General features: G+C 41.2%; 1 protein-coding gene across 1 annotated transcript in view; it reads right to left on the bottom strand.

The window, feature by feature from the left end:
* UTRN (utrophin) overlaps positions 1 to 27,630 on the bottom strand; it is a 704,039-nt gene that overhangs the window by 77,077 nt on the left and 599,332 nt on the right. The window contains exons 58-60 of the mRNA XM_006891679.1: positions 19,611 to 19,672; positions 14,978 to 15,052; positions 4,049 to 4,250 (exon numbers count right to left, since the gene is read on the bottom strand). Coding sequence (XP_006891741.1) covers positions 4,049 to 4,250; positions 14,978 to 15,052; positions 19,611 to 19,672 — 339 coding nt within the window. The remainder of the gene's footprint in view (positions 1 to 4,048; positions 4,251 to 14,977; positions 15,053 to 19,610; positions 19,673 to 27,630) is intronic.

The raw sequence follows: 27,630 nt of genomic DNA on the forward strand, positions 1-27,630 counted from the left end.
TCTTAAAATATTTTTCCATTAAAATGGAATATGAAAAATTTCAAGATTACTGTCTTTCTACATAGGAAAACTGGGAGCTCTGGTGATGTCGTGGTAAGAGTTGTGCTGCCTATCCAAAGGCACGTGGTTTGAATACACCAACTGCTCTGCAGGATAATGATGGGCACTGTCTTCCCATGTGATTTACTGCCTCTGAAAACCCCCTTGAGTCCATTCTGATTTAACAGAACGTAACTACAACAAATAAGAAATAGTGCCTTACAGTGGCATTTCCTACTTGTTCATGATTGAGTTGAAAGCCTAGTGGAAAGTGGGAAAAGGCCAACAGTCAATCTCCTAGAATATGGATCACAAAGAAACTGCTTTGTCCTTAACTGGATGAATTATTCCTTTTGAGTTGTCTAGTGACAATGGCCTATGTGGGTGAGAGACACAGAGGATGCCCAGGGTGCATTGTCTGACACCTTTCCTAGTTCTTTTTAGAAAGAGAGCTCAAGATATGCAGCTACCATACTCCACAGGGCTGAATGAAGTTATATGATGACACAGGCTACAAACTTAGCATTCTTTCAGTCTTCTTGAAAACATCCTACCATCAAGTGCATCTCAAGGCAGAAATTTCAAGGTGGGGCAGAGAACTGCTCCAGAGCTTTCCCAAGGGTGCCAAATTTCAAGACAGCAGATTGCGTCATCATTTTCTTTAATCACTGTATCACTGGATCTCGCTACATTCATCCAAGAGTTTAAAATTAAGTTACAGTCAGTGCAGTAAAAACTGTAAAACATTCAGCTATTTTGTGAATTTAGTATAGAAAACATCTTTTTTGGGGGGTTTAAATATTGCAGCACAACTCAAAGGTGGGTTAATGGTAAAGATAGTATTTTTACTCGAGGACAGTAAAAATTGACAGTAAAATGAAATTGATTAAAAGGTAAACAGGGACAGAGTAAATCCAATATTCATTATAACAACAGAAACACTTATACTTTTCAATGAGTTTCTTAAGAAGCCTTGGCACACAGGAGTTATCTGACTAGGCTTGGAAGCAGGAGCAGCAACCACTTCTTAAACAACATGCCTCTGGAAACTCTATGAACTTTGATAAATGCCGATAGTTGTAATGGGACTTCAGGCCTTTTGTTCATAGAGTTGCTATGAGTTGTGCTTGACTCTACGACAATCAACAACAACAATAACATATGAGTGTGTGTATATATATATGTATATATTATATATATATATAATATATATTTAGAAATGTAGAAACAAAGATTTTTATCAGAACAATTAAATTTTGCTAAAACATCTGTAAATATATCTCACCATCATTTACTTAGTACTCAGAATCAACCAGCAGCTGTAGGTGCACATTTAGAAACTATCATCACTTTTCTTTTCCTCAAAACCAAATAAAAGGCAAAAATACACAAATTTTCATATAGTTAATTGATGGAAAATAACCTTTAGGGTGTGATAAAATGCTTCTAATTTCTTATTACCTCTTTGCATACTTTAACCCCCTACCAGAAGAAAAAGTGATCCTTAACACTGCAGAAATGTCAGCGCAGCAGGTCTTTCCAGAATTGATTATTCCAAAAATACACTGGCTTATTCGTAGGGGCCAAATTAATGCTGAATGAGTTATGAAAAAGTTGAGAGTGCTCTATGTAGCAGTGAGCACATAATTTAATTCCAGATATTAAAAGTGTCCAATAGCATGCATTATTTAAAACGTGAGACACACATATAACCCCCATTGCAATACAGAAAGCTAATATCATATAACAAATTAAGTCCCATTAATTGCCATTCAAACATCACTATTAAGTTGTCATACTAAGATTGTAGAGAAGAATATTATGAGCCAATAGATAATGAATTTATAGTATAAAATACAATATTGTGATTTATGGAAAAGGAATATAGTAAGTCATTCTGACAGAAGGCAAAGGAAACTGGGAAAGGTTCCTGGAGAAGACACTAAAAAATGCTACATATCCTTTACTATATATGCACACCTGCCCTCGCCAAAGAAGATTTTCTGTTACTTTAAGATTTAGACTCAGTTTATAAAGGTAGTTATTGTTAAAGGTATGGTCTTACTCCTCTCATTTATAAATCATAGGGTATCATTTTTTAGTCTATATATAAGTATCTGGAAGCAGGAGTGGCATTCATTTCCTAAATAATATGCCTCCAGGAACAATGAACTTTGAAAAATATTGATAGTTGTTGAGGGGCTTCAGGTCTTTTGTTCATTGGGTCACTATGAGCTGTGCTCGATATGAAGGCAATCAACATCAACAACAAATATAAACATGTGGTGGTTGTTGTTGTTACGTGCCGTCAAGTCACTTGCGACTCATAGCGACCCTATGTACAACAGCTCTAAACTCTGCTCTGCTCTGTGCCAATCTCATTGTCTCCGACATACTCATCCCAATTACCCCAGTCACTGAATCAATCCACCTCTCAGAGGGCCTTCCCCTCCTGTACCTGCCCTCCACCCTCCCAAGCATGATGTCCTTCTCCAAGGACTGGTTTCTCCTTACAACATGACCAAAGTATGTCAGACGAAGCCTCAGAATCCTTGCCTCCAAGGAGCAGCCTGGTTTAACCCTCTCCAGGATGAATCTGTTTGTTTTCTTGGCAGTCCATGGTATCCTCAATACTCTTCTCCAGCACCAAACCTCAAAAGCATCAATTCTCCTTCTATCCTCCCTAGTTATTGTCCAGTTCTCTGATGCATAACAAGTGATTGCAAAGACCATGGCCTGTATCAGACGCACCTTAGTCTCCAGAGACACACCGTTGCTCTTCAGTACTTTAGAGAGGTTCCTAACAGCAGACTTTACCATCGCAATACGTCTTTTAATTTCCTGGCTGCTGGTGCCAAGAGTGTTGATTGTGGAGCCAAGCAGACTAAAGCTGTGAATAAGTATATATATAGTATAAAGTGTATATATACTATATAGTGTACTATATACTGTATATACACTTATATGCTGTTGTTGTTGTTACGTGCCATCGCGTTGCTTGTCACTCATAGCGACCCTATGTATAGCAGCCCTAAATCCTGCTCTATCTTGTGCCAATCGCACTGTCTCTGATACTCCTATCCTGATTATCCCAGTCACTGAATCAATCCACCTCATAAGAGGGTCTTCCCCTCCTGTGCTGTCCCTCCACCCTCCCAAGCATGATGTCCCTCTCCAAGAACTGGTCCCTCCTTACAACATGTCCAAAGTATGGCAGACGAAGCTTCAGAATCCTTGCCTCCAAGGAACAGCCTGATTTAACCCTCTCTAGGATGAACCTGTTTGTTTTCTTAGCAGTCCATGTACTTATATAGTATACTACATATTTTTATACTTATATACTATATACACTTATATGGTATACTGATGCACCAAATGTGATAATGGTTACCCATGGTGGACAGTGTTCGGTGGAACTTCTCTGGTTAAAACAAGCTTGGAATCAGGAGTGGCATCCACTTCCAAAAGAGCTTGCCTCTGGAAACTCTATGAACTTGGAGAAATGATGAACTATACATAATTCATTCACAGGGAAGCTATGAGTTGTCTACAACTGGATGGCACTTAACAACAACAACAACATACTATATACTTAGATACTACATATATATCTATGTACTATATATATATACACACACACACATATACTTAACATAGTGTGTGTGTGTATGTGTATATATATATGACTAAAAGTATCTGATACCCCGTGATTTACAATTGAGAGGAATAAAATCATACCATTAATAATAACTGCCTCTAGAAACTGAAACAAAATCTTAAAGTAACAGAAAATCTTTTTTGGTGGGGGTGCAGGTGTTTCTATAGCTATTAAGAGCCTAATGATTTGGAAAGAACTTAATTTCATTCTCAATTTATAGAAGACTTTCTACTGGGGAAAAGCATTTTGAAATAAAATACCTAATTACTTTCTAAACTCATGTAAAAAAGGTGAGCCCTTCTCTGTCGCCCACACCTTCCACTCACTTGCACGGGGAGCACGTGCACTTACGTGTCATACACGTTGAGCAACCAGTTGAGGCACATGTCCACGCAGAGCGGGACGTTGACCAGGTCCTTGTGCGTTTGCTCAAGGCCGTCGTACGTTGTTGTCAGGCAGTTGATGACATCCGGAACAGTGAGGAGCTGATCATTTTGGTTCAGCTTGTGCTGTTTGAAAACTTCATTTGTTGTATTCAATTCTAATAGGTCCACTATCAGACAAGGACAAAATAAATACAGATATATTATTATAATCATCATTATTATGTGCTGTTGAGTTAAATATGACTCAAAGTGACCCCATAAAAAACAGATCGGAACCCTGTCCTACCCTGAGCCAAGCCCACAATCTCTAACCCTCTCCAGCCCATTGCTGCAGTGTCAGTCCACCGGTTGAGGGTCCTTCTCTCCTTCACCACCCCTCCATCTTTCCAGCATGATGTCCTTCCCTAAGGAATAATCTCTTCCAGCAACATGCCCAAGATATGCGCATCAAGGCTTCACACAGTATTAAAACAAAATGTTCTAGTCTCAATTATTTTATTTTTGAGCTGAGGGATTTATCTGGTTTTCCCTGTCATTTTCTTTTGAAGATAAATATAATATCCATTATTACATTTCCAATTTCTTTTCTTGTATATTTCCCCATCCTTCGACTCAGAACGCTTTCACTGTTCAATTGTATCCCTTTTCTTTGGCCTTTGGAACCCCATATACTCCTCTCCTTTTTTAACTTTCTCTACCCCAGGCTCCTTCTATTTTTAAACACAATCAGGTATAATTTCCAAATCACATTTCAAATGTTCCATTAACTATAATGTAATGTATGTATAACATAACAGAATAGAAATCAGTATGTTTAATATTATTATTTATCTTAATATGTTATATAATAATGCATAATATAAAACAATATAATCTCCAAATTTGTCCTTTATATAGTTGCCAAATAAAGGGCTCTTAAGCAGAGCTTCTCCACATGGGCATTATGAGATGCAAAGTTCTCTTGAGATAAGTGTTTAAGAAAATAGCTTCTGTAGAAGAACCAGGTTCTCCAGTGCTTACTGAACTGAGCCTGATATTTGAGATCCTCACAATTTGGCCATCACATGGTTCATTTCCCATAATGCTCCTGTAAGAGCATATCTAGCTAAACTGGACTAACAGAGGTTCACAGTACAAGGACCTACAGCCATTAGCCTTGGCATATCTGCCCCTTTCCTTTCTCCTCGAATCTTGACCCACCACGGTGGGTACGTGCAGAGCATATAGCAGAGGTAGAGCTCCATGTGCAAGTTTTAACACTGAAAAAGTTGACATACTTTTTTTACTATCACCAATAGTAAGTCTTCTATGCCTTCCAGAAAATGGCTTTCTTATTAAACATGACACATTTTGAAAGTTAAATAAAAGTTTCCTTTGTATTTATCAGTGAATACACACTAATTTTGATTTTTTAAAATACTATTTTTTAAAAAAGATTTTGAAACTTGTCCACACTAGCAGTATGGATACAGAATAATTATTTACTTATTCAATCGTCTCTGACGAAAAAGAATTGTTTTAAAATTATAAAAAGTCAGGTGCTAAAAAAACAAACCCACAACTCAAGAGGGAACATTGAGTTTTTAAAATATTCTTAAAGAAAAAGTCAAACAAACACACAAGTCTGCATAAAAGTTAATTTCCTGGAGAGGTCAAATGTGTCACTGGTAAAATGTAGGCTCTTAGCCTACAAAAAATAACTTAGATATGCTTTGGATGATTCAGAGATGTAGACAAGAAAAAAAGCAGCAGCACTGGAATTCTCATTGTTATTTTTATCACAGAGCCCTTGGATGGTGTACAAATGGTTAATGCTTTCAGCTGCTAACCAAAAAAGAAGTCCGTGGCCACTCAAAGGTTCTGCAAAAGAGGACTGACAAGCTACTGAAAACTCGACCATGGAAAACCCTATAGAACTGATCATGTTAACCTCATTTTTGGAACTTTTTGTTTTCATTTGAAGCTTCAGAAGAACAGAGTCACTATCAAATTCATTCTTCAAAGGATCACACAAAAGGAAATGCTTAAAAATGACAGTATCTGTACAAGTGATACAATGAAACCACCTTCCAAACACTGTCAAAAGGCTTCAGACTTTCTTTCTAAATTCCAGTATTCATCCTTCCAGGAACAAAAAGCACAGCTATGTATTGCATCCACACATGGCACAAGGTGACAAGAGAAGAAATTCCACCAACGGCCATTTCTTGGGTCAGACTGTTCTAGTATTTCTTCCCCAAAAGTCTCCGTGTTGAACAATTAGCAGCTGTAACAGGGAGGTGCCTCATCTCACAGGTGATTGTGTCTTCGGTCTGTGGTAGTTCACTGACACTTTGCCTACGTGCCCCACTGAAGCACACATCTTCCTGCAGTGTCACATCCAGTGACACCTTTAAAGAACTGACTGCACTTAGATCACAGAACGTTCTAATTGACTCTTTGCAAAGGGAGACGAGTGACAGCTCAGGCGTGTGGGAAATGCAGCAAACAGCAGGATCATTTTCCACCCAACTTTCCCTGACTGCTTTCAGCCCACAAATAGGGCCAAATCCCACTGTTTAGAGTCGATTTTGACTCACAGTGACTCTCTTTTGGTTTCTTTCAGGATATGAATTTTAACAAGAGAGAGATTGTGGATCAGCTGGTGATTTGTAACTGCGAGTCTTTCAGTCAGCAGCCCGACTATGCCATCAGGGTACCTTTCACATACAAAGCAGAGGGGAACAAATGAGAAAACTTCAGAATTCTCCTCTTCTGCAAAAACTAACACTTGTTTTATACTTGGACTGGGACTTCTATAACTGTTGCCCATCTGTCTGATCTACCTTCCTCAGTATCTCGTCAATATCCTCTACTCCAAAAACTACAGAAACATAGGGAGTACCTAAGGTTTGTGTTCTGGTCTCCTAGTTCACAACCCTCAGTCATCCCCATGACTTCAACTGTGACTTCTCTCTGGACAACGCCAGAGCCCATTTCATCATCCCCATGTCTTGCCCTATTATCAAACTAACAAGCCCATGGCTTGGTTCCCAACTGGAGCTCCACCATTCTTTCAGGAATTTCTACCTGACATGTTCCAAAGGAAATCTCAACTCCCTGTTTTGCCGAGACTGGTGATTAGCTGACAATCTTCTGCAGAAGACAAGTTTGCAAATCCTGATCGATACAAATTTCTTCCTGTTCCCCCTCCCCTTCATAGTTTCCCATAGCCAATGACTCTATGAACAAAAGATCTAATGCCTTTCCATAACTATCATCATTTCTCCAAGTTCATAGAGTTGCCAGAGGCATGTGGTTTAGGAAGTGGATGCCACTCCTGCTTCCAAGCCTGTTTTACAACTGGGAGCTCCACCAAAGACTGTCTACTTTAGGAAACCATTCTGGTATATGATACCCCAATAGCACCACAAGGCTCAGCATCATAGCAAACCCAGGTTACTTTACATAGTACATTGACAAAGAGTGATATGCAAAGTGGAAACGTATTCCTCCAGATATAACAGCACTAGTCTCACTTAGCAGTAGTTAAGAGTTGAATACTACTCGGAGTAAGCTTTGCACAAAACACCTGAACTTGGGTCTATAACATCATTTCTATACATAGCCATAACCAAATCCCATAAAATCATTTCCCCCTATACAGCCTTATAATCTATAACTCAACCCCTTTCCTGCCACCACAGCCCAGCTTTGGTTAGCTTTGCTTCAATCTGTCTTAACTAGCATTGAAAAGGATTTCTCTAAAATCGTGCAAAACAGAAGTGATTTTAAGTTGTGTTATTTGCTATTGAGTTGGAATCAACCCATAGTGGACCTACCAGTGGGTTTTCAGATGCTGTTAATCTTAGGGAAGGAATTTGCCCTTCCTTCTCCTGCAGAGCCGCTGGTAGATTAGAACTGCATGCCTTTGGGATTGCAGTGCAGCTTCTTGCCACTATGCCACCTTTCATTGTATAAAGAAAAATACTAAACATGAAATCTAACACTGTGAGAGCTTGAGAAACAAGACTTAGGAAACTGGAAATAATTTATGTAAAGTATAATCTTTAAATTATACCTAAACTGATTTTAAGCCAGTTCCCAGGTACTGAACAAACAGAAGTTCATTCTAATACTTTCTGTTCCCTGGCGTGTGCCCATGCATTAGCTCTCATTCATATTAAGTCCTTGCCTTTGTCTTTGGCTAATAGCCATGTGCCCAAATCCTGTATAACCGCGAAGACATGGATATTATCCTGCTTCCTCAGAATGCTTGCTTGTTGTTTGGGATAAAGAGAATTGCTGCTGCTTCTGTAAGTATTTTATTCTTGCTTCTATTTCCAAACACACAGTGCCTTGAAAGTTGTTGTGTGTACCACAGAGTTGGAACCAACCCATAGCTGACCCTCCAGTGGGTTTTCAGAGGCAGTTAATCGCATAGGAGGAGATTGCCCATCCTTCTCCCACAGAGCAGCTGGTAGCTGTGAACCGCGTGCCTTTGGGATTGCAACACAGCTTCTTGCCACGAGGCCACCAGAGCTCAACACACTATGCACAATATATGAGCATGTCAATTAAAAATAATTGAACAAATACCCATCAATCAATCACACAGCTAAAGAAACAGAATGTTGCCAATATCTTTAAAATGAAGTATAAAAACATCCTTCATCACAACCCTTCCACTCACTAACTTTTATATTTAATTTAAAAAATGTGTATACATATATCTTCACAATTGAAAAAACAAACAAATAATGGAGACAGACGTAGATTCCCAGAGAGCTTTAGTGGCACAGTCCTTAAGGAGTTTCACCACCAACCCAAACACGGCAGCTCTCTGGCAGTTCAAAGCCACCAGCAGCTCTAGGGGTAAAGATTGAAAGATGGGCAGGTGCCTATTGGGTGATTTACAGCTCAGACACCCAATGATGGAGCAGCCAGGAGTTGGATCCAACTTATGGCAATAAATGAGGGGACAGTAAAGTCCTTAATAAAGTAACATTTAATTGCTCAGGATTTGAAGTACACTGTTCCCTCCCGCAGGTTTTCAGGGACAGTAAAGTGCAAGATATGAGAAAGCCTATTTTTCTCCCAAAAAGCAGCTGGTGGATTAGAACTGTGTGACTTTGGGTTGTTAGCACAACTCCTTACCTGTAGGCTATCAGAGCTCCCTATTTGAAGAAGAAATAAGATAAATTAAGCTACATAAATTTCCTCTACTATTTGGTTGTTTTAATTCAAAATAGAGTTCTCTGATTTGGTCCTGCTGGGGACTTCATTTATTTCTGCTGTGGTATCATATCCCGCTTCTGTGTATCTTAAGGTTAAATGGTCATTATTACTAACAGTGTTGCTATCCACCTTCTTGTACACATATTCTGGTGTACACCTGTAACCTTCAATGTCAAATCATTAACTCAAGTGGTCTGAAGAGACTGCTTTGAGTCAGAAGATGAAAGAGGTCCTTTATAGAGAAGAAATCCAACTAGGCTTTCCCATGGAAGCTTAATCCGTGTACAGAGATAGACAATAAAGAATAAAGTTAACATTAAAAAGTATGCACTGCATGGAAACAACTTTTAAGCCCTGCATCAAAACGATCCCATGAAAGCACCTTTACACTAAATAATCATTTAATACATTTAACAATAATAATGATCATCTTGAGTACTGAGTGCTCTTAAAGAACTGTCTCTATGAAATCAAATGGACAACAGAAATTCTATAACAGATTTTTAAAGGCTCTGAATTTAAGTAAAAAGAGGTGAAACAACACGGGCAGTGATTAGAAAAATGAGAACACAATCTGAAGTGTGTCAACACAGCAAATTAACCATCTGCTGAATAGGTCAATGTTTTGTTCTATACATGCCAAGTAAAGAAAAAGTCCCATCTATGAGATCAAGTATCATCAGTCTACTTTAGAACAGTGAGGGAAGGCACAGTAAAGACAAGTGTGATAATCAACTGTGAACAAAAGAGTGAGAAAGCCCTGGTTATGGGAAGAGTACCAGAAGATGTGTATCTGTGTTTCATTGACTATGCAAAGGCATTTGACTATGCAGATCACAACAAACAGTGGCTGACCTCTGAAGGATGAGAAGGATGAGAATCCCAGAACACTTGATTGTGCTCATATGAAACCTATACTTGCATCAGGAGACAGTCATTAGAACAGAGCAAGGAAGCACTGCGTACTCAGGAAGGAGTGTGTTAGGGATGCATCCTGTCTCCACACCTTTTCAATCTGTATGAGAACAGACCATTTGGGAGGCTGGACTTTATGAGGAGGAATGTGGCATCAGGATTGGAAGAAAAGTCATCAACAACCTGCATTATATAGATGACACTACCTTGTTTGCTGAAATTGAGGAGGACCTGATGTGTTTGCTGTGGAAGGTCAAAGACTTAAGTCTTCAATATGGGTTGAAGCTCAACATCAAGAGGACAAAGATTCTCACCACTGGGCCAGTTGGCAGCACCATGATAGATGGAGAAGAGATTGAGGATGTCAACAATTTCAGCTTGCTCGGCTCCACAGTCAACACCAGCGGTCAGGAAACCAAAAACGAATTGCATTGGGGATGTCTGCCATCAGGATCTCTGCAAAGTGCTAAAGAGCCAGATGTCAGTGTAAAGACTAAGGTGTGCCTGATCCAGGCTATGGTTTTTGCAATTACTTGCTCTACATCTGAGAGCTGGACAATGACTAAGGATGACAGAAGAAGAAATGATGCCATTGAATTGTGGTGCTGGAGAAGAGTATTAAACAAAACATGGACCACCAGGAGAACAAATTAAGTCTGTCCTCTGGAGGGTGAAACCAACTTTCTCTTAGGAGACATGGATTTTGTAGCTCCATCTCACATCCTTTGGGTAAGTGGCCAGGACGGACCAGTGCTTGGGGAAGGACATCATGCGTGGAAGGGTAGAGGAACAGCGCAGGAGAGGAAGACCCCGAATGAGATGGATTGATACAGAAACTGGGGCAGTGGGGTTAGATGTGTGGGAGTCAGTGAGACTGGCTCAGGATAAGGGAGCATTTAGAGCTCTGTACAAAGAGTTGCTGTATTTTGCAGGTGACTCAATGGCACGTAACAACAACAACATAAGCAATAAGAGCTAGGACAGATACTTCCTGACAGAAGGAACAGAGTACAGAGTCTGTCATTTCAACCTGCAGCTAGAATTGACTGGAGCCTTCATGAGATGTTGTGAACATGATGAACTATGACGATCAGAAGAAGCAATGGGCAGAGTCAAAGCTTATTCCACTCTCAGAGCAACAGGAATCCCTTACAAAGAGGTGATTTATTGGTGTCCTTGCTCTCTCTGAGTCTGAGATTGTTTCACATTTTCTTATCTCAAACATGATCCTGGAGAACAATTCATAAATGAGCAGTGACACAATGATGACATTGGGCTTGATGCTGGGTGGGGATTTTCACAAAATAAGCGACCACCTTTGCCCTAAATCAATTCTCAACGGAGACAGAGCCAAGTCTCCTAACATTCCACTATCACCTCAAGGTAAACACTAGTGGCTTAGGCGAGAAACTGTCGTTACAGGTAATCATAAAGTCCTGGAAAAAATTGAAGGCAGGTGGGATCAGCGTGCGAACATTTCCAAAAGAGGTAAATTTTTAACAGTATGTGCGAGGAAGAAAGAACTACAGACAATTACAGAGGAAGGGTCAGGGCACTTCAAGTAAACAGAAAAGATCAGAAAGGAAGGAGTAGCTTAATCATCAACAGATGAGCTTGCCAAGCACCTCAAAGGCCCCAGGCTGGGAGGCAGTGGGGGCAGAGGCAGCTGCAAAGGCAAGGCCAGGTGTTCACAGGGAATAGCCAGAAAAGCTCAGGAGGAGATGTAACCCAGAACTCTGTCCCTGCGCCTTATTAAACCCCCTGAACCACAGAGTCTGGTAGACTGTCTGCTCTGGTTTGAGGGGAGTAACTGAAGCAGCAAATCCCCCACCTTTACTCTCTTTTAGAAAGATCCTCAATGAGATGTGGGCTTGATCACGAGAGAGCTGAAGGACAGAATAAGGTTCAGATCCGTTGGTCAAAGGGTCACTGTAAGTTGTTGTGGTCAATGCAATGTTCCCTAACAACAGGCTCTTATCTATGGGAGAAAAATGGGCAGTTACCCCATTATGATTTATAGACTAAATTACCTGATGGAAAGTTGCTATGAGTTGGAATCGTTTTGACTTAACCCACAAAAGGGTCAAAACCATTAATAGAAGAAAATGCTAAACATATTCATGTTTACCCATCTGCTCTTTTACTAAAATTTGGGACCATGCTCATATTTGAATGAAGCGGCTTTCTTTCCTCGGAGAGCTTGTGCTGGGCTATTTGTGTTTAGCTCATCAAGTCTGAGATGATCTTCCAGTGCTGCATGCAGGATAATGGACATATAACTGAGCCTCTTTCAAAAGTTCTCCCAGCCAGGCCTCCGAGGAGATTCAACATGTCCATTGTGTGTCTAGGCTGGTGGATGGTAAGAAGCTGTGTGGCAATCTCAAAGCAGGTGGTTCAAATCCACCAGCTGCTCTGAGGGAGAAGGACTGGTAATCCTCTCTAGAGAAATTTCCTGCCTCTGAAAACCCACAGAAGGGTCAGCTATGAGTTGGTTCCAACTTGGTGGCCCAGAACAACAACATTATTACAGTACTTGTCTGTCAGTCTGCTGTACTGGTGCAGTGTGTGGGATGCTAGAAATGCTGGAATGTGTGGCATCAGGGTCTCAAGTACCGGAAGGATCTCACCCATGGGGAACAGGTTACAACAGAGCACCTAGATCAAGATGGACTAAGAAGGTGGATCGGCCACCAACTTCCGAAACAGTGGTCCTTTGAAAACTCTTTAAACAACTTGCCACACACTTTTAAATTGACGACCATGCTTAGAAACACATTTTGCCGTCGTTTACGGCAACGTGTTAACAGAAGAATGCCGGCTGTTATTGTATTAGAGGTAGAGCCCAGGTAAGAATTCATTAAAAAAATGAGGAGAATGGATTGGCAAAGTAACTACAGCAATCAGAGAGGCTGAGGATGGTAAAGGATGGGTGCTGTTTACTGGGCTGGTCGTACTCAACTCAGCAGCACCTAACAAACACAGCATTGTGTGTCTGTAATGAATTCCTACTTTCCTCCAGCTCAACTAACAGATCACTAGCGAGAGCGTGTTGCTTTAATTTATCTCTCAGTACTCACACAATCACTTTTTACCACGCTACAATCCCCTGTTCCCTTTGGGGCTCTACCGGTTGTGTGGGTGCACAGGTCAGCTCCCCCCTCTTCCATCACCTCATCTGGAAAAGCCCGTCACTCCTTTAATCTCCTCCTCCACACTGGGTTTTAAGTTTTTCTTGTTTAAAAACTTTTCATTGCTATGTGTTCTCTCATGCTGTATTTCTCAACTCTCATCATGTTTAGAATCTACTGCAATTTCTTCTGACTTCTAAGGAGTCGATTCTTCAATTCTTACATTTTTCTAAGGCTAATTTTTAAAGCTTGACGGAACTGTTTAAACATATAACAATTATTAAGAAAAGGTAGCAAGCAAGAATACATGTTGGAATTCTTCAAATGGTAAAAACTTTTTAAAGTGTAATAAAATTCACTTTCTGTATTATAATCTGCAAAGCCCAAATATTCTTTATGTAGACTCTAAATCATTAAAGCTACAACTGAAGTAGGATTCAGGGAGCTCAAATCTATTGTTTCTTTCTAAAACCCCAAAACTAAGCTCACTGCTGTTAGTATCCATTACAATGCACTCACTGATCTGAGGTTATAAATTTTTATGGGGAAAAAATGCTCCACACTGGAGCAGCTGGTGGATTTGAACTGTCAACCTTTCTGACAAGTGCCAATAAAGAACGCACTATGCCACTAGGGCTCTATTACAAGCAGTTATATTCCTACTTAGTTTTAGTTTACTTTAGGTGGGGGGAAGAGCCCCCAATGCATTGAACATTAGGCTGCAAAACTAAAAACCAGAAGTTCAAGTCCAGCATGGACTCTGTGGCAGAAAAATGTTTAGGGTCTTTTTGTAAAGAGTTTTAGTCTCAAAAACTTGATGGAGGGTTGCTACGAGTTGGGACGGACTGCAGGAGAGTGGGTTTAGGGAGAAAGCCCACCATATGAGAAAATGACCATCACAGTATAAGACAGAAAAACATTCTGAACATGTTTTCTCTTAGAAAAGTTCATATTAACATTAATTGTCTCTAGAGGAGGCCACGAAGCTGTGCTACCATCCCAAAGGCATATGTCTCCATTCCACCAGCTGTTCCACAGGAGAAGGATGGGCTGTCTCCTCCGGTGTGATTAACCACCTCTGAAAACCCGCCGGAGGGTCAGCTATGGGTTCTGACTGGAAGGTACACAATGCCAACAACAATAGAGATGTTTAGTGAAATAGAAAGCCCTTTACCTAAATACCCTAGGTGTCAGTCCCTGTTAAATCGATAATATGATTTTTTTAAGTGTTCCTTCATGATTATATCAAAGCAAACCTTTTTCATGCCTACAATTCCAAATGGACACAAAACACTAAAAAGACAATGACCAACTATCAAGGTTTGTAGATTTAGTCCCTCTAGTTGGGTGTCAGCATGATTTTTGGAAAGGCTTTTAATATTACTCCTGTGCCTTGAATACTTACGTATGTTGATATGTTTTACTATTCTATGGTGATGAAGCAAAAATTAAATCATCCGCAGAAACATGGCCAATCATCCGCAGAAACATGGCCAACTCCTTCAGTGAGATACAGCAAAAATCAGATTAACTCTACAAATACATCACCCTCTTCATCTGCCTTAGTCCTTTTCTCTGTTTTGTTTTGAAGCAATCCTAAGAACAGAACAATGAATGTCCGCAGGGTAACTTACAGCACAGGGCTTTCTGCAGTCTTCGGATCTTGATGGCCGTGCGATATGCAGAGAAACGTACATTATTCAGGTCAGCTGAAATGGAAACGGGAGCAGATCAAAAGCAAGCCTGTTATTTATCTCACATTGAGTGCCCAGAACGTATCTGCATACTTCAGATGATAGAAAAATATTATGTATGCCCGCATTAAAACTTCTCCTAAACTCCAGCGCATTTACTTGAGAAAATGATTAAATGATCATTAGCACTATGCTACAGCATATTTCAAAGCACTACTACATATATTTCCAGGAAATATTTTCCAAATAGAAAAAGAAATATGATGGGGATGGGGAGGAAGCATAAACATGAGCTTTTTTTTTGGCTGCTAAGTGAATACATCAAATGGGGCAGAGAATCCTTCCTCCTCATAAAAGATTATGTTCACGGGGACAATGAGTATTCTCACTCATGCTACTAGTTTCACAACATATGAAGTTAAGTCGTTATCTTTGTTCCCTTTACCTTGATCTATTTGTTCATCCTGCCCTTTATACAGTTAAATAAAATGACCCAATAAACTATAATCACATCTTTGGAAAGAACAGATACTGCAATTTCTTTCTCTGCCCCCTAATAACAGAATAACAAAAGATCAGAAACGAGAGCTAGGAGAAAATGTGAAATCATCAAACGCTGCTCTCTCATATAACACACTAAGCTAAGCAGGTGGGCCTCTCCCTAACTCGAAGCCTTCCTCTCCTTCTCCGTCTCTGTCACCTCTCAGTTCAGCACTACCTTCCAGGGCCCTTGGGAACACAGCTCCGCTCTATTAGCTTTGGGTAGATCCTGTCTCAGTACAGGGAGAACAGATCCCACACCCTCTGTTCCTTTCTTCTACGCCCTGAGGCAGTCAGCAGAGCCACTCCCTTAGCTTTCTCATCTCAATGGCAGCCCTACAGTCTGGAACCAAGTTGGCAAAGATGAGGTCTCTTTGAAACCTAGAAATTTGTGGTCCCAGAGGCTGTGGTCTGACTCTTAAATTGCAGGAGCTCTGCTTCCCATTCTCCTTGGTCTACTGAAGAGGCCACCCTAGCCTCCGTCCTGTACAAGCAAATGTTACAAGGCTTTTACTGCTTTAAAGATAACGGCCCTGAAGAATCACACACGATTAGTAAGTCTTAGTTTATAGTACTCGTGTCTTTAGTTCCATGGACTGGCAAGCCTTGCTCCACAGACAAAGGCTGAATTCCATCCCGTTTAGGCAGGAAGCTTGTCCGAAGGCACTCAGCATTCTTGCCTCCTGGACCAACTCTCAGGCCTTCTTGTCCTGAATCTCCATCTTCTCACAGGTCTCCGGGGTCTGTTGCTTCTGTTTCCCTACCACTGTCTCTCGCTCACTGCTATCTCCAGTTTGAAAACTGTCCTCCTTGCCTTCTAAGCTTTTAGCAGAATTTCTTTGGACATTTTTAATTCCTTACCAATTTCTTCAAGATACTCTGTGCTGTTCCTATTGCTGTTAAGCGCCATGGAGTTGGCTGTAGCTCTGAGTGACACCAAAAACAAAGAACAGAGCTGGTGACCCTCAGCTTTCCTTACAACTGCTGATCTGCCAAGCCCTTCGTGCAGTCAGTGTGTCAATCAATCTCATGCAAGTTTTTCATCTCTTTCGCTGACTCTCCACTTTTTCACACATGAAGGTTGTTTTGTGATTTTTTTTCAAGGACTGGCCTCTACTGACAAAATGTCAAACATATGTAAGCAAAGCCTCATTGTTCTTGTTAATGCATTGTGAATCCTCCAGCAGGTTTTCAGAGGCTCTCAACTACAGCTCCTGACCACCGTAGGAATAACAGACCTGAACCTTATTCTATCCTGTACCACCACCGGTATGCTCGAGTCTGCTCTACAGTCACTGTGTCAGTCCACTGCTGATTGAATTTCTTCTTCCAAGATGGATTTGTTTGCTGTTTTAGAAGTCAGTGTGTACTTAATATACTTTGTCAATGCAGAAACCTAAAAGGACCAATGCTTCTTTGGTCTTCCTAGTCACTGTCACACATTCACACATATAGGAAGCAACTGAAAAACCATCACTTGGGTCAGGCTCACCTTAGTCTTTAAAGTGACAACTTTGCTCTTTAGTACTTTAAACAGGTCCTTCACAGCAGGACTGCTTAGTATACCACTTAATTTCTTGAGTCGTTGCTGATTCTATGGGTGCTGATGGTAAATACAAATAAAAGGAATCACTGATAATTTCAATCTCAATTTTTTCTCCATTTATCATGATGCTGCACATTGGTCCAGTTGTATTTTTTTGGCTTTATGTTCAAGTCTCATCCAGACCGAAGTCTTTGATCTTCAAGTACTTCAAGTCTTCTCCACTTTCGGCAAGCCAGCCTGTGCCATCTGCATATATCACTGGCTGTTGATGAGGCTTTTACTATTAGGCATGTTAAAACTCTTCCAAACTCTACTCATTACTCAACGCCATAAACCACTTCCACATTTTAGGACAGCAGGGAGCCCTGGTGGCTGAGTTCAGAGGCAGCTGTGCTGCTAACTCAGAGATAGTCCTTCTCTGGTGGTTCAAATCCACCAGTGGCTCTGATGGAGAAAGACGGGCAATCTTTTCCCAAGTGATTGAGAGCCTCTGAAAACCTGCTGGAGGATTCACAATGCATTAACAAGGTACTGAGCTCGAGTTTTATGAGTTAGAGCAGCACCCTACTCTTTGTATCACCTTCTGTCTTAGTCATGTAGTGCTGTTTTAACATACTTTAAGAAACAAATGCATTCTCTAACAATTTAGAAGGCTATTCACTCACTCATTGCTGTCCAGTCAAAAATGACTCACAGCTGACTCTCCAGCAGGCTTCCAGAGGCTGTAACAAGGTGTCACATGCCACCCTTAACCCTCTTACAACTATTTGGTTTATCAGATCATGGCTTTTCCGTTATACCAATTGTTGTGTTAGGCACCGTGGCATCAACTACAGCTCCTGACCACTGCAGGAATAACAGACCTGAACCTTGTTCTATCCTGTACCACCACTGGTATGCTCGAGCCCGCTCTACAGTCACTGTGTCAATCCACTGCTGAAAGTTTTCCTCTCTTTCTGTCTCTCAGATTCTACATTTCCTGCTATGATGTTTCTCCCTTCCCACAAGACATGTCCAAAGTATGTGAGACACAATCTCCTCACCCCTGTCTCTAAGCAACATTCTGGTGGTACTTCGTCAAGTCAGATTTATTTGTTCTTAGGACAGTCCATGCAATACTCTCCAACACCACGATTCAAAGGCGTCAATCCTTCTTCGGCCTTCCTCATTCATTGTCCAACTTTCAATGCCTAAGAAGTACTATTGTTGTTACCTGCTGTTGAGTTGCCTGTAACTCATAGCAACCCTCTGCACAATAGCTCTGAACCCTGCTCTATCCTGAGTTAATCTCACTGTCACTGCAACACCTAGCCCCATTACCCCAGTTACCCTGTTGATCCTTCTCATTCAGGGTCTTCCTCTCCTGTACTGTCTCTCTGCCCTTCTAATTCTGAGCATGATGTCCTTCTCTAATGACTGCTTCCTCTTGGTAACATGCTCAAAGTGTGTGAGATGAAGCATCAAAATTCTTGCCTCTAAGGAGCAACTTGGCTTCACCATCTCCAATAATTCCATCTCTTTGTTCTCTTCACAGTCCCTGATATATTCAATATTCTGCTCAAAACCCACAACTTAAAGGCATCAATTCTTCTTCTGTATTCCTAACTCATTGTCCAACTCTCTGATGCACAGCAAGTAATTAATTGCAAAGACCATGGCCTTGATCAGGTGCACCGTATTCTTCAGACTGACATTTTTGCACTCTGGAGTAATATCTGACGGCAGATTTCCTACTGCAATTTGTCTTTAGGTTTCCTGTCTGTTGGTGACAAGAGTGTTGATTGTGGAGAAAAGCAAGCCAGATTGTTAACAACCTCCATCTCCTCTCCATCTGTCACATAAGAAGCATTACATACACACATTTGGGGGTATGACATAATCCAGTTTACAACACCCATCCAATATTTAAGTAAAGAGAAAAAAAGCAAGGCCATTCTCTTTGGAGCGAGGGTCTGAGATCTTGAAGTGTGGGCTCCAACTTTCCAGCAGTCCTGAACCCCCGGAAGAGGAAACTCTTGAAGAACCAGTATTAAAATCAGTTCGCATGCATGATTGATTAGAAATTAATATAAGATCACAATTTCCAGCTAAAATATTTTCCTGCATTTTCATATTGAAGAGAAGAAAGATTTTAATGACAAAGCAAACTAAATAAAAAGTGAACTTGAGGTAGTCGCTGAGAAGGCGTTTATGTTTTCACTGATCTTCCTTGTTTCTGAGGCTAAATGGAAATTTAAGATGACTCAATGTGAGGGGAGTAAGACCTGCAATTACACTCCTCTGTCCAAATCAACTCCCTTTGTCTCATACTATTTTTAAACTATGCATTTTCTTAAATATTTAACCGGTTTTTAAATGTCAAAGCCCTGATCAGATAGCATGTAACATAACAAAGCTAGCAACTTGTGTATAGTTAAAAACATATAGTTCTCAGTTGGTGAGGCGAATTAATTTCCATTTTAAACAAGCAAACAAAAACAAACTCACCAAGGGACTGAAAGAGTTCGGTCATTTTGGGGTGATCCCAACAGGTTGTTTGTGTTTGATGACTAGAGGAGAAAAGGGGAGATTTCAAAAATAAGCAACTACAAAAACACCGACATAGAACTTTCTTATTATTTAAAAATACATGTTATATACCCATCATGCACCATTCAGAAACTTGATAATTACAGCTTAATAACTAGAATACAGAAACATTTTATTTGACCAGTTGATGGAGTAATTTGATTTAAACACTTTTAAAATGAACATCAAGTAAATACTAAAACTCAGATATAAAAGGGGACTGTCAGGGCTTCATAATATCACGGTGAAGGGCTTAGCTGCTTGGCAAAAGGTGAGCAGGTTGACCAGCTGCTCTGTAGGACCAAGATTAGGAGGTCGGCGTCCCTGAAGAGTCACCAACTCAATTAATTCACTGCTGTTGACCTGGAACCAACTCGCTGCTGACCCTCCATCCAGCAGGCTTTCAGAAGCTGTAAATCAATACATGGGAGGAGACTGTCCACTTTTCTCCCTCACACAAGCCGGTGAATTTGAACAGGGAGGTGCCACTGTTGGGTTAGCAGCCCGACTCCCTGTAGACACAGCCAGTACAGCTCCCTGAAGACTACAGCCTCAGAAATCCAGTCCAGGCCCTTCTAGTCTGTATGACAAGGTGGTTCTGAGGGGGAATTCACTGTCTGACAATGGCTTTAGGCTACTGCCCAGGTGTCAGGGACCTAGGCTTGATGTTGTCAGGTTAGGGTTTGTTGTTATTATTAGGTACCAACTAGTCAGGAAAAATTAACTAGGGTTTGGGGGGCCTGTGAGTTGGAGAGGGTGAGACTGGCTCAAGATAGGGCAAGGTTAGAGAGCTATTCACAGGTGACTTAACAGGACACACATGAACATTAACAATAGTCCAGTAATACTCACAGCAATATTATTATTATTTTTTAAATTATTACTAAATTTTATTAGTTTCAATGAAACAGCAATATTATTAACAGCATATTTGAACCCTGTCCTAACTTGCCCCATCCTTATCACCCCTCACACATGTGCTGCAGTCACTGGGTCAGCCCATCTCATCCGAGGTCCTCCTCTTCTGTGCTGCCCCTCAACCCTTCAAGCATGATGTCCTTCTCCAAGGACGAGTCTCTGCTGGCAACGTGCCCAAAGTCTGTCAGACAGAGTTTCAAAATCCTTGCTTCCAAGGAGCATCCTGGCTTCTGTGAGGCAGATGTAAACTCTCATTGAGAACAAATCCTCTGAGAGTAGAAGTCCTAGGAAGAATGGCTAAATTTTGGCATTTCTCATTGGTTTCCTGAAGAACAGAGACGGGAAGAGTTTAACTCTAGATGTCATCTCTGTCTCACAACTGACTGAGCTCCCTCCTCTCCAGCCAGGGCCTTATCTCCATCTCATTGCATCCATTTGCCCCCTTCTCCTCCATGTGTGTCTGTATCACTTCCCATCTAAGGATGCCTCTCTCTTACCATCTCCTCAGTTTCCCTTTGTTAATCAGCATTATTGTTTAAAAGTCCTGAAGTGTTTTTCCCCCATGATCCATTTCTTCATGTAAAAAAGCAAATTATACCCTTTGTGAATTTTCTCCCTATTCCAATGTGTAAGGAATGAGACAAGGGTGTAAGACAGAAAAGTGTAAGGCTTAAATTAAGTTCTGCGTTGTGTGGGTGTGAGATGAACACTCAGTTCTGGTGGGTGAATGGTCTTATGTTTACAAATAGTTTACCGTCTCTTATGTAGGTCAGAACAGAGCAATAACATTTAATAGTACTCAGAAGACTTCCTGGGTGTCACTAAGTTCTTACGAAACTGTTTAGTAAGCTAAGTGAATTGGCACAGTACCCAAGAGAGGAGGATATTAAGATATTCATAAAAATCAAATCAAGAGGAATTACCTTTCTTTAAAAAACCCCCAAACCTATGTAATATATCAAAAGATGGAGCATGTCACTAGGAATTGAGCACAGTCACTTTTATATATATAAAAGTAACAACCCCTACATAACATAATTTGCTTGGGAACATATTTCAGTTTCATATAGGAAATGAGGTATTAAGGGAGCTCTGGTGGTCTAGTGGCAAGAAGCTGTACTGCAATCCCAGAGGTACGTGGTTCAAATCCACCAGATGCTCTGCTGGAGAGGGAGGAGCAATCTCCTCCTCTACCAGTCAGATCTGATTTGATCGTACACACACACACACAAATGATATTTTAAAAAAAAAAAAAAAAGAAATGAGGTATTAAAATGCTCTGGAAATTTCCAAATGTCAAACCAAATGACAGAGAGGTTCTGACTCCAAGAGCTGGCTCCCCTTCCTGGCTTCCCGCTATATTCCCAGCGACAAGCATTTGCACTAGACAGTCTCATCTCGTCCAGCCATTCTGCACTTTGCTTCCAAGATCACAGAGAAAAGACGTATGTTATTTCACCTGAAATGCTTGCTATTTATAGTCCAGGGCTTATTGGGAGTGCAAGATCTTAGACTCTTCTCCAGTGTGTAAAGTCAGAACTCTTATCTTAACCAATATCCAGGTTATTCATATACACATCACTGTCAGGGCGGCATGTGAGGGGGCTTGAAGAAGGAAGAGGGAAGTAGTGGATAGATAATAAACACTGCATTGGAACATATGAGGGGAAGAATTGTTTGAAAAAAAACATATGTATATATATATATATACACACACACACCCCATCTGGAACAAGGAGGGCATTGGGGATGCGCATGGCAAGGGGGCTAGGGGAGGGGAAGGGATGGGGGGAGAAAATGTGCAACAACAAATAAATTTTTTTTAAAAAATGATACCAGAGTACTGGAAGAAACCATGATGAAGACAAATGAAGAGATTTCAAAAGGAAAAAAAAAGCGAACTAAGCGGGTGTAGGGAGGAAAATGCAAAAATGAATGAAAGAAAAAAAATACATACATACATACATGTTGTTGCTATGTATACATACATATACATACACACATATACATGTGTGTATACGTGTGTGTATACATACATACATATGCTTGTGTGTATATATATACATATATAGTATCTAAATATCTATCTATATCTATATCATCTATAGCTACAGCTATAGCTATATATCTATATCTATCTATATCCATATCATGGGAAAGTCTGCTGTTAGGGACCTCTCCAAAGTGCTGAAGAGCAATGGTGTCTCTCTGGAGACTAAGGTGCGTCTGATACAGGCCATGGTCTTCGCAATCACTTGTCACACATCAGAGAGTTGGACAATGACCAAGGAGGATAGAAGGTGAAATGATGCTTTTGAGCTGTGGTGCTGGAGAAGAGTATTGAGAATACCATGGACGGCTAGGAAAACAAACAGATTTGTCCTGGAAAGGGTTAAACCGGGTGGCTCCTTGGAGGCAAGGATTCTGAGGCTCCGTCTAACATACTTTGGACATGTTGTGAGGAGAGACAGGTCCTTGGAGAAGGACATCATGCTTGGGAGGGTGGAGGGACAGCGCAGGAGGGGAAGGCCCTCTATGAGGTGGATTGATTCAGTGACTGGGATAATTGGATGGGAGTGTCAGAGACAGTGCGACTGGCACAGGACAGAGCGGAGTTTAGGGCTGTTGTACATAGGGTCGCTATGAGTCGCAAGCGACTCGACAGCACATAACAACAAACAACAACATATGTATATGTATAGGTATAGGTATAGCTATAGCTATACATATGTTAATACATGAACAGGACCCTGGGTAGTTTGTTGAGCTCTAGAGGTTCAAATCCACCAGCTGTTTCATAGGACAAAAACTGGCAATTCCCACCCATGCTATTTACAGCCTCTGAAAGCCTGTTGGAGAGTTAGCTATGAGTTGGTTCTAACTCCACAGTATACAAAACAACAACAATCCACGAGCTAGCAGTTCAAAACCACCCAGCAGCACCTTAGAAGAAAAACCTGGCAACTGTCATCTATGAAGAAAACCGTATGCAGCAGTTCCACTCTTATAACACTTGGGCTGTCTTGAGTAAGAATGTGCTCACAGCACCTGTGTCTCAACAAGAGCCTAGGAATTTCTAGGTATTGTTGGTGGCCTAGTAGGGACAGCTTTACACTGCCAACCTAAAGGCAGCTGGTTCAAATCCACCCGGTGCTCTAAGGAAGAAAGATAAGCCATCTCCTCTCATGCAGTTTATGTTGTTGTTGTTGTTATGTGCCATCGAGTCATTTGCAACTCATAGCGACCCTATGCACAACAGCCCTAAACCCTACTCTATCCTGCGCCAACCGCACTGCTTCTGACACACCCATCCCAATTACCCCAGTCACCGAATCAATCCATCTCATAGAGGGTCTTCCCCTCCTGCGCTGTCCCTCCACCCTCCCAAGCATGATGTCCCTCTCCAAGGACCCGTCCCTCCTGGCAACATGTCCAAAGTATGTCAGACGAAGCCCCAGAATCCTTGCCTCCAAGGAGTAGCTTGGTTTAATCCTCTCCAAGATGAATCTGTTTGTTTTCCTAGCAGTCCATGGTACATTCAGTACTCTTCTGAAAACCTGGCTCTGGAGAGCCAGCTATGAAATGGTTGTGGCTCAAAGGTAAGGAGTGACTGAGCAAGCAGACAGGAAGTACAGTACTCAGCTACAAACAAAAAGATTAGTCGTTCAAATACATCCAGAAGGGACCTCAGAAGAACAGGCCTTCCCACTGCTTCTGAAAGGCCACGTTCCTGAAGGTCCCATATGCTGCAGGTCTGCTGATGCCGGCAGGTGCCATGGGAAGGGCTTTTAAAAACATTTTTAATATAAGAAAAAAAGAAAAAAGTCACTTCCTGCCTTTGCTAGTAAAATAATATTATCATATTAATGATAATTAATAATAATCCCATATTATCAATAAATGTTAAAAATTTGCTGCATGTACATCTGAAATAAAGCTAATCTTATAAGATTCCACTGATTGCATCCCCTCTTCAGAGTAATAATTTGAGTCCCCATGGCAACAATGTTGTCCAGGGACAGACATCCCTACTTAATGACCAAACCAAAGTTCAGGAACCACCCTCCAGCTGTCAGTCAACCAGAGCCAGCTCTGGGGCTGGTAAACAACCAATTAAGGCCCCTTTCTCTAGAATCACAGGTGTGGGCTCTCATCACAAACAACCCCAACTGAGCCATGAGGGGTCAATGAAACAAGCCAGTTAAGAGACTTGGGATTCAGCATATGAACACGCCCCAGCAAATGGCTCTTTTTAGGGTAACCACTACTAGGAGCCCAGGGAACAAACACATTTGGCAAACAGATGGAGGGAGGGAAAGGGCATCTCCCTTTGTGGACGCAACACCCCCAGATTCATTCGTTAGGCAGACCTGCAGATGAGAAAATAACACACCCTCTGGTTACAAAAGTATGACTGTAGCTTACCAAACAGCCACTTCATAAAAAAAAGAAAAAGAAGAGATGGGAGATGTAGCTAGCTAGCTATGGTCTGATTTTCTTCCTTTTAAGCGGTTAAGCGTAGAGTTAGGGTTGTAAAGTAAAATCTACAATCGACAAAAAAGCTTAAAGTATTTGAACAGCTGCAGATAACTTGGCTCTTAAGGACAAAATGATCCCAGCTCCTCAAAGCAACAACCTAAACAGAATAGAGGTTGTATTTCTGACCCCCCCACCCCAATGACAACAGCTTAGTATCAGCACCATCACAACTATGAAAGGGAAACATGGCTTTATATCCAGCTTGATAAACTGTAAAATGAAATTGGCATTTTGTAAACAAAAATCCCCTTTTAAATGAGACAACAGGAATCAATCCAAGAATCAAATGCAAAAGTAAAAATCTAACAAGGCCGTAATTAACAGCCAGTCCAACGGCACGTGAAGCAAATGACAGTGAGAGCATGTGCCATGAATCAAGAGCGCCGAGTCCTCTCAGGTTTACCTGGGCTGGGAAAACTGTGAAAGCCTTGGTGGTGGGCAAAAAAATGTGTGAGCTGCCTATAAAACTTGCAGTGAGCTATTTTAAAACTCTAAATTAGAAAAACTGAGTAATGCAAATGATTTGTGTCTACAGAAATAAAATTTCCCCTGGAATGCAATTGGTTACTACCCTGGAAATTGACGAGTCTGCTGGCTTTGCTCCTTAAAACCGCCAGTTTACTTTGTTATCCTTTGTAGTCTGGTCAGACTTATAGCAAAGGATGTAGTCCTGGTGTAACATCTTCCTGTTTTCTTATCAATTAAGTGAGTCAGAGTTATATCTGTACTTGAAAATGATCCTTCAACACCAGGCACACTCCTGGTTTATATCTATTCTCCTGCTATTATTATTAGCCATCCTTTACTCTTAAGAGAAGCCTTGGTGGCACAGTGAGTAAAGTTCTCACCTGCTAATCTAGGGGTCAGCGGTTAAATGCACTAGCTGCCCCCAGGGACATACACGGGTGGTCTGCTGTCATTAAGATTTGCAGCCCAGGAAATCCTATGACACAGTTCTGCTTTGTCCTATGTTGTTTTTGTTTTGTTGAGTCAGAACTGGCCCATTACTAACTCCCCAGAGTGTTTTCAGAGGACATAAATTTCATGACATCATACTTGGAAGGGTGGAGGGACAGTGCAGGGAGGAAGATCCCAGATGAAATGCCGTGATACAGTAACTGGGGTAATGGGGGTAGGTGTGTTGGAGTCAGTGAGACTGGCTCAGAATAGGGCAGGCTTCAGATCTTTTGTGCACTGGGAGTTGCAGATGACTTGATGGCACATAACAATAACAACATCATACTTGAGAAGGTGGAGGGACGGTGTAGGAGAGGAAGACCATCAACCAAGTGGATTGACATAGTGACTGCAGCAGTGGAATTCGGTGTATCAGAGACTGTTAGGATGGCACAGGATAGGACAGGGTTCAGATCTAGACACAGTCAACACATCGCATGAGAGGAGAATGTGCATCCCATGGATCAGCTGGTGGATGGAGCCCCATGCCTCTGGGATTGCAGCACAGATTCTTACCAGCAGGACACCAGAGGGGTGCTGAAAGATGCAATTAACTGAACAGCAGTGGGTTTGGTTTTACTCATTAGAGTCCAAGTTGAGACTTCATATGATCTTTACATTCTGTGCACTTTCATGAAACATTAAGCTAGTAAGATTAAGTATACATAAATATAAAAGTCAAACCCTACTCCCACAGAGTCAATGCCAGCTCACAGCAACCCTCTACTGGGTGTCTGTGGCTGAACATTTTTGCAGAAGGAGACTACCCATTTTCCCCCACAGAGTGCTGGTAGATCTGGAGCACCGACCTCTCAGCTAACTGACTAACACATAATGTACTATATGCCTCTCAAAAATATCAAGGGTTAAGAAAATAGTGCAGGAAATGCCCTACCTTCTACTTAAAGCTGTCATGCATTTGAGCTCATTTAAAGACAACTAACAACAAGAGCTCAGTGGCTTAGTAATAAGAAATTGTGCTGCCAATGCAAAGGTACACAGTTCAAATCCACCAAGTGCCCCCGGGGGAGGTGGGGAAAGAGCAACAGACTCCTGTGTGATTAACTGTCTCTCTCTATTATTAATCTGCCCCTCCTTGCCAGCTTGCCATATTGTGACAGCTTATATGTTGCACAGCTTCAATATTTATAATCCCAGCAGGGTCAACCATAGTAGGCGAGTTTCAATGGAGCTCTCAGATGAATATTAGGAAGGGCATGGTAAGTTACATTAATCGCAAAACAAACAAAAACCACACACAGAAAATCCTGGTCAGGGTATACATCTGATAAACAGCAGTACTGCACTAGGCAAAACTGCTTCAAAAGCCCTTTTCAAAGTGTTCAAAAGCAACAGTATCGCTTTGAGGATTAAGTGTAACTGACTAAGTCAGGCTATTCGAAATTATCTCAGATGTATGAACAAGGAAGAGTGAACAAGAATTGATGTATTTGAATTACAGTACTGGTAAAGGACAACGAATATATATATGGACTGCCAGAGGAATAAACAAACCTACTGCGAT

This window comes from Elephantulus edwardii, unplaced genomic scaffold (genome assembly GCF_000299155.1).
Source record: "Elephantulus edwardii isolate Elephantulus edwardi_28Jun2011 unplaced genomic scaffold, EleEdw1.0 scaffold00102, whole genome shotgun sequence".
NCBI lineage: Eukaryota > Metazoa > Chordata > Mammalia > Macroscelidea > Macroscelididae > Elephantulus > Elephantulus edwardii.